This window comes from Rhagoletis pomonella, unplaced genomic scaffold, assembly GCF_013731165.1.
Source record: "Rhagoletis pomonella isolate Grant_MI unplaced genomic scaffold, Rhpom_1.0 Rhpom_scaffold_00004, whole genome shotgun sequence".
Taxonomy (NCBI): Eukaryota; Metazoa; Arthropoda; class Insecta; order Diptera; family Tephritidae; genus Rhagoletis; species Rhagoletis pomonella.
Window position 1 is genome coordinate 18,298,520 of NW_023458558.1, and position 6,329 is coordinate 18,304,848.

At 37.1% G+C, this 6,329-nt stretch overlaps 2 protein-coding genes across 2 annotated transcripts; one reads left to right on the forward strand and one right to left on the reverse strand.

The window, feature by feature from the left end:
• Positions 1–11: 11 nt before the first annotated feature.
• On the reverse strand, positions 12–1,643 carry LOC118738414 (single-strand selective monofunctional uracil DNA glycosylase-like). Its single transcript, XM_036469345.1, has 3 exons — positions 1,113–1,643; positions 759–1,025; positions 12–699 (listed from the first exon to the last, which is right to left on the reverse strand). Exons 1-3 carry the CDS (start codon positions 1,524–1,526, stop codon positions 439–441), a joined length of 942 nt encoding a protein of 313 aa, XP_036325238.1. The 5' UTR covers positions 1,527–1,643; the 3' UTR covers positions 12–438.
• Positions 1,644–4,436: 2,793 nt separating this feature from the next.
• Positions 4,437–5,976, forward strand: LOC118738415 (pre-mRNA-splicing factor SPF27-like). The gene is made up of 2 exons (XM_036469346.1): positions 4,437–4,658; positions 4,714–5,976. Exons 1-2 carry the CDS (start codon positions 4,584–4,586, stop codon positions 5,308–5,310), a joined length of 672 nt encoding a protein of 223 aa, XP_036325239.1. The 5' UTR covers positions 4,437–4,583; the 3' UTR covers positions 5,311–5,976.
• The last annotated feature ends 353 nt before the right edge of the window (positions 5,977–6,329 follow it).

Sequence of the window (6,329 nt, forward strand, 5' to 3'; positions counted from 1 at the left end):
TTTTTTTTTATTAATTTGTTTATTGATGAAACATGGAAATTTTAAAGCAAAAATTAAATAAAAATGAAAAATATAGTTTAATTAGAGTCGAATCTCAATTCAAGTTTCGGAAAACTGTAACATCCGATTCAGGAAAACAATGAACGTAAGTATGGAATTTAATTATTGGTGAAGAAATAAATAGCCCAAACAATAAATTAAATTAGAAATTGTATGAAAGCGACTGTAACAAAAAAAAATATATATTATTTAATATGTACATATATATTAGGGAATATTGCTAAATCCATCGTAGCCTATTTTGTGAAATTTATGTTATTGTCATTATTGAGTCCGATAAACATTGGTGCAATTCGGATTCATAATTTCTTTTCAGCAGGCATGCCAAAAATTGGACAATGTGTGATTTAGCAAAAGACCCGAATAACTAGATAAATGCTACACTTCATCGCCGATATATTTTATGAGATCAAATTCGTAAAGAAGTTTCTCGGCCTTTTCGGGCCAATTATGATTATTCAAAGAACGGGGGCTCGGATGAGGAAGCTTACATATTTTCAAACTACTCGCATGGCGAGAACGTTTTACCATGTCGTGCATGTACGATCCGATCACCACCAAAATTTCCGTTTTTAACAAGTCTAATTCCAAGTCCAGTACATCTAAACATGCTTTTCCAATTTTTGCCTTATAATCACCCTGTATTTAAACGAACATGTTTGATAAATTTTTGTGGATAGAATATTTAAATAACTTACTTTTAACTCACTAGGAGTAATATTGTGTCCGGCACTATCGTAAAAAATTAACGGACAAAAGTTATGTACAAAACATTGGCGACCAAAATTATTTAATGATCCACCCGCCAACTTTTTAAACAAACTCCAAATTCGCACACCACTGGGTTCTTCGATATTGCACTCCAATCCTGATACTGGCCGCTTTGCATGTATCGAAGGAGGTTGCTGAACTGAACCTGTCAAGCCCATTTCATCACGAACAGTCAAGATATTACCAAACGGCACCTTAAAAACAAGCACGCATATCAACAATTTTATTTGCGACAAAATTTAATTTAAATAATAATAATAAAAAATAAATTTAAATTTTACCCCAGTTTGGCCCATCCCATTCGACCCTGGATTCATACCAACAAACACAACACGTTTCGGACCATCCAAATACTTTTCCAAGTAGGCGCAATGTATACTCGAAGCATATTCCACAGGATTGTAGACATGAGTAATACCAGGTGGTTTTAAAATGTTTTGCAAATCGTTATTTAATTTACACTCAAGTGTGTAAAACCGACTCCAAATTGATTGCTTTGTCTCAGAGCTTTTGGAATGCAATGTAGTTTCTGGAGGCACAGTAAACACTTTTGCACACTCTTCCGTCGGCTGCGACGCAAGACAACGTTTCTTTCTGGCAGCAAACTGCTGCAATGCATTTACTGTAAGTTTTGAGTCTCCACTAAAAGATGTTGGGGCTGGAATATTGTCTTGCGCCAGCTTCCTCCGTGACATAATTGGAAAATCAATTAAACTCCTTTTATTCAATGTAACTTAATTTTGTCCTTCGCCCGCGAATCAGGTTTGTTTTAATTGAGCCCTTAATAAGCGTTGCCAACAACAGACATTTGTTATTAAAGGCGAAATTAGTCAAGAACGTAATCCTACCGGTACGTTAAATCGAGTCAGCTGACATGATCTGCCTTACACTGCGTTTACATAAGACAATTTGAGACAAGACAATTGAGAATATGTATTACGGCGCATTTACAACAAACACGTCATTTTGACATAATTGTCTTGACAATATTGTCCGGTGTAAACCCTAATTTAGTTGTCAAATTGTTGAGTAACGTAGGCGTCCAAATTGTCGTTTGGCGTGAATTTCATATTATTTACTAAAATATCCAAACACAACCCACTTTTTCATAATTCTGTGATTTTTAGCGATTGTGCTTTGCCTCTTTTTCTCAAATTAACCAAGACGTGAAAGAATTTTCCAATTTACTGTCTCGAAAAATCAAAGACAGTTACGAAGACAATTGTCATTGTGTGAGTGTATCAGTGAAAAGCTGTGAATGTATTGCTATTGTCTTGGCAAAATTGTCTCATGTAAACGCCGGATTACCAGAGCGCCATGTAAAGAGAAGGCACGCCCCTGTTGAGCACTTTTGCCACAATTATAAGGTCGGTGTTATGCAGACAAACTTTTGTTTGCCAAATTAAATGGCGGCTGCTTAGTTTGCTCGGAGGTGGTTATGTCGAGTTTGGCACAGGGTTGCACGTTCATTATGGTTTTCATGGCTATTGCCAACACGAAATGAGAATTTCAGATTACATAACGCACAAAATTTAAAATTTTTGTATATGACAACACCGAATTTGCTGCAGTTTGACCAAACAAAATTAGTTTGCTGTGAGAGTCGCCAAACTCGCTCTCTCCGAGTTTGCTGCAACAACAATTGCACGCAGTTTGCCAAACAAAATTTCTGCATAACACCGACCTTACGAGTTGTCCTTTCTTGTTATTTACGTTCTTTGGTAGCGGTACTGTTGAATGCGCCACCTCTGTCTCTCTACGGTCAGTGTTATACAGACAAACTTTTGTTTGCCAAATTAAATGGCGGCTGCTCAGTTTGCTCAGAGGTGGTTATGTCGAGTTTGACCCAGGGTTGCACGTTCATCATGGTTTTTATGGCTATTGCCAACACGAAATGAGAATTTCAGATGTACATAACGCGCAAAATTTAAAATTTTTGTATATGACAACACCGAATTTGCTGCAGTTTGACCAAACAAAAGCTGAAATTAGTCAAGAACGTAAACCTACCGGTACGTAAACCCGAGTCAGCTGACACGATCTGTCTTACCAAAGCGCCATGTAAATGAAAACTCAACACCGCAGAATTTTTCTGTAGTGCAGAAATCTGCGGAATTTAGATTTTTCCGTGTCAGCTGATTTCTCCTTCTTTAGATGGTTGCCACTTCGTCAGTTTTGCAGATGGTAAAAAAGTTATAAGTTCATATTCAAAATATGTTTAAAATATTTGAAATTTACTATTGAATAAGGTTTTTGTTGAAAACTAAGTAGTTTATATTTAGCTACAATCTATTATAGCACGAAAAATTGTAGTTGAAAGGGTAAGTTAATGAAAAGGCATTGAAGAGTGGCAACAGTGTAGTAAGCAACACTGAGGGCTCCAGTAATCGACAAAATTCTGCGTATACAGACTGCGTTTAAGTATACGTTCTGCGTTCTCGACTAATTTCAGCTAAAATTAGTTTGCTGTTGGAGTCGCCAAACTCGCTCTGTTGTTGTTGTTGTTCTAGCGGCTACAACAACCCCGCCCAGATCGGCTGATATCTCAGTCGTTGTCGTCGAGTTCCACTAACGGCAGCCCCAAGAAGCGTGCAGCCTCTATGGGGTCAGTCCATAGGGTCGACGCCGTTAGGGTTGTGGGGTTTTCCGGGCATGCGAAGAGATGTTTCGAGTCGTGAGGGGTCTCTTCGCATGCCGGACATTCGTTTGGCACATCCGCATTTAACCTACACAGGTAGGAATTTAGCCTGCTGCAGTAGCCAGAGCGAAGTTGGGCTATTGTCGTTCTGGTCTCCCGAGGCAGATGGAGCTCCGTCATGTCAATGTCCGGTGTTTGTGTGCCTAGAATAGCATTCACAGGTCTTGAGTCTACATAACTCGAGACTGCGTCCCTGTGAATGCCGTTCAGGGCCTGTCTATGAGCTGACGGGTCCAGAGGCTGCTTAATGATCCTCTGGACTTCGTCCGTCAGTTCATATAGATGCCTCCTGACGTGCCTCGGCGAGGGCTCCTCTGCAAGCAGCTGTCTATTTGGGTGGCCACATCTGTGGCTCCCTAAAAGAAACTGCTTGCAGAGCATCGTGTTGTGCTCCCTAATTGGGAGCATTTTCGCCTCACCGTGGAGGTGGTCTTCTGGTGACATCAGGAGGCATCCTGTCGCTGTCCTAAGTGCTGTATTTTGTACCGTCTGTAGCTTCGTCCACTGCATCCTATTGCCTTGTATGTTACCAGCAACGTTTCTTTGTCTTTGCCCCAAGTACTGCCGGCTAGCTATTTGCAAATAAGCGCAAGACGCCGCCATTATTAGGTTCATTTTCTTTTTCGATGGTCATCTTATTACTTTTTATAATCAACACGTTGCCATTTTTAACTTTATTTTCTTTTGCGATGGTCATATTATTGCCTTTTTATAATAAGGCAATGTTAAAAAAGAATTTTTCACCATCGGATTAACAGTGAGTTAGGTATTTGCAAATAGCTAACGTATAAACGTAGTAACTGAGGGCTCCAGTTTACTGCGTTTAAGTATACGTTCTGCGTTCTTGACTAATTTCAGCTAAAGAGGGAAAGGAACTCCCTCATACATCCACTGTGAACAAGAAAAAAAGAAGAAGAATTCAGCCAACAGCTGTAAATATAAACAAGCGGCATTCTTCTAAAAATATTGTTTTATTAGTGGACAAACAATTTTTTGTTCATACATTTAAGTTTTGTAATTTAAAAATAAAATTACACAGTAGCTTACTTTCGTCATGGCAGGAGAAGTAACTGTTGATGCTTTGCCTTACATAGACCAAGGCTACGATGACGCGGGAGTTCGCGAATCGGTATAAGTATAAAAACGTAAACATTTAACAAGTATAATTTATTGTGCTTCATTAGGCTCTTGCTATGGTGGAGGAAGAATGTCGGCGATATAGGCCTACTAAGAATTATCTAGAACATCTGCCACCATTAAACACGAATGCATTCGAAACTGAATTAATGGCAAGCGAGTTTGAACGTATACAAAATCGTCAACCTATGGAGACTTTAAGCATGAAACGCTATGAATTGCCTCCACCACCGTCTGGCAAACTGTCTGAAGTGACAGCTTGGCAGGAATCTATAGAAAATTCCATGGCACAACTAGAACACCAATGGGTTCGTGCAATGAATCTCGAGCTTATGATTGACTACGGCATAGAATCGTGGAAAGCATACCTAGAAGTGATAGCTGCTCTACAGGCTAAAACGTTGACACAGTTGCAGGAATCAAAAAAACATATACAGGATATAAATTGGCAACGAAAGCAAGCCCAAACTCATGCTGGCGAGAAACTTAAGACTCTGGAGGCCAATTGGGTACTTTTGGTATCTAAAAATTATGAAATAGAGCAAAAGTGCGTAGAATTAGAAGATCAATTGCAAAAAGCCCGCCAGGAAATCTTAAAATTAAAAGCCCAAAAGCAAAATTATTTAACGAATGGAGATTCATAATAGTAGTACCAAATACTTAACAATTGATTAAAGTAATTATCAGTGTGAGTTAAATTTTATTTAAAATTATGAATTAAATTTAACCCCATGTTTTTAAGTTCCTGATAAATTTCATCACTGTTGGTGTATTTTCGACTAAACTTTGAAGTTGCGACTAAGAATTTGAGTTCCACTAAAGCTAATATGTTTATTTGTAAAAATTCCAAAAATTAAATCAGTACATATTGATAGTACCACGCTAGATGTTATTGTATGCATTTTCATTTCAGTGCAGCTGCCAATCGGCAACCAAGTGCGGTTTGAAATTGCGTTGCTATCCATAATCGGCCCATAAAATCCGGGACCGAAATTTATCATTATGAAGGACTTTTGTTTTAAAATCATTTCATAATAGTTATTTCGGGTTATTTTTCGATTAAAAATAATCGTTATTAATATTTTTCCGATAATTTTAACTCGTTATTTTATGATTTTTAGTTTTTTCCGTTTATAAACGTTATTTTCAGATTTTATTTTTTATACCATGAAAGATTTACATCAGTAACCCAGTCTCTATTATAACGGTTAAAAATGAATTAAAACAAACAAAAATCCAAAATAACGATTTTTTTCTGGTCGAAAAGAATTAAAATCACAAAACAATGATCAGAGATATAGAAAAAATAAAATTCACACAATAACGATTGATAATTATTGAAGAAATATTTATTTATTTATTTATTAACAAACAGCCTACGGCTAATACAATTATTTTTATATATAATAAACAAATAAAATTTCAAATTTACCAGAATCACCGAATAACGGCTAAATTAAATTTTTGACATAAAAACCATAACGGTTACGGAATTATAGGGAAACGATTTTCTATTATCAAGCATTTCCTTGAACACGCTCTCCACATTTCAGTGTTTTTAATTTATAACAATCTTGGTACAAACGAAAAATTAAATAAAATCTGACTTATGGAATCCAAAGAACGTAAATTTATAAGAAGCGACAACTCGTTAAAGTCGGCG

Bases quoted from the DNA above. Each gene is read 5' to 3' on its own strand.
- LOC118738414 (XM_036469345.1), bottom strand. From the start codon at position 1,526: ATGTCACGGAGGAAGCTGGCGCAAGACAATATTCCAGCCCCAACATCT. The intron at 1,026-1,112 runs GTAAAATTTAAA...CTTGTTTTTAAG, and splicing joins ATGGGATGGGCCAAACTGGG to GTGCCGTTTGGTAATATCTT. The intron at 700-758 runs GTAAGTTATTTA...GTTTAAATACAG, and splicing joins TTACTCCTAGTGAGTTAAAA to GGTGATTATAAGGCAAAAAT.
- LOC118738415 (XM_036469346.1), top strand. From the start codon at position 4,584: ATGGCAGGAGAAGTAACTGTTGATGCTTTGCCTTACATAGACCAAGGC. The intron at 4,659-4,713 runs GTATAAGTATAA...GTGCTTCATTAG, and splicing joins ACGCGGGAGTTCGCGAATCG to GCTCTTGCTATGGTGGAGGA.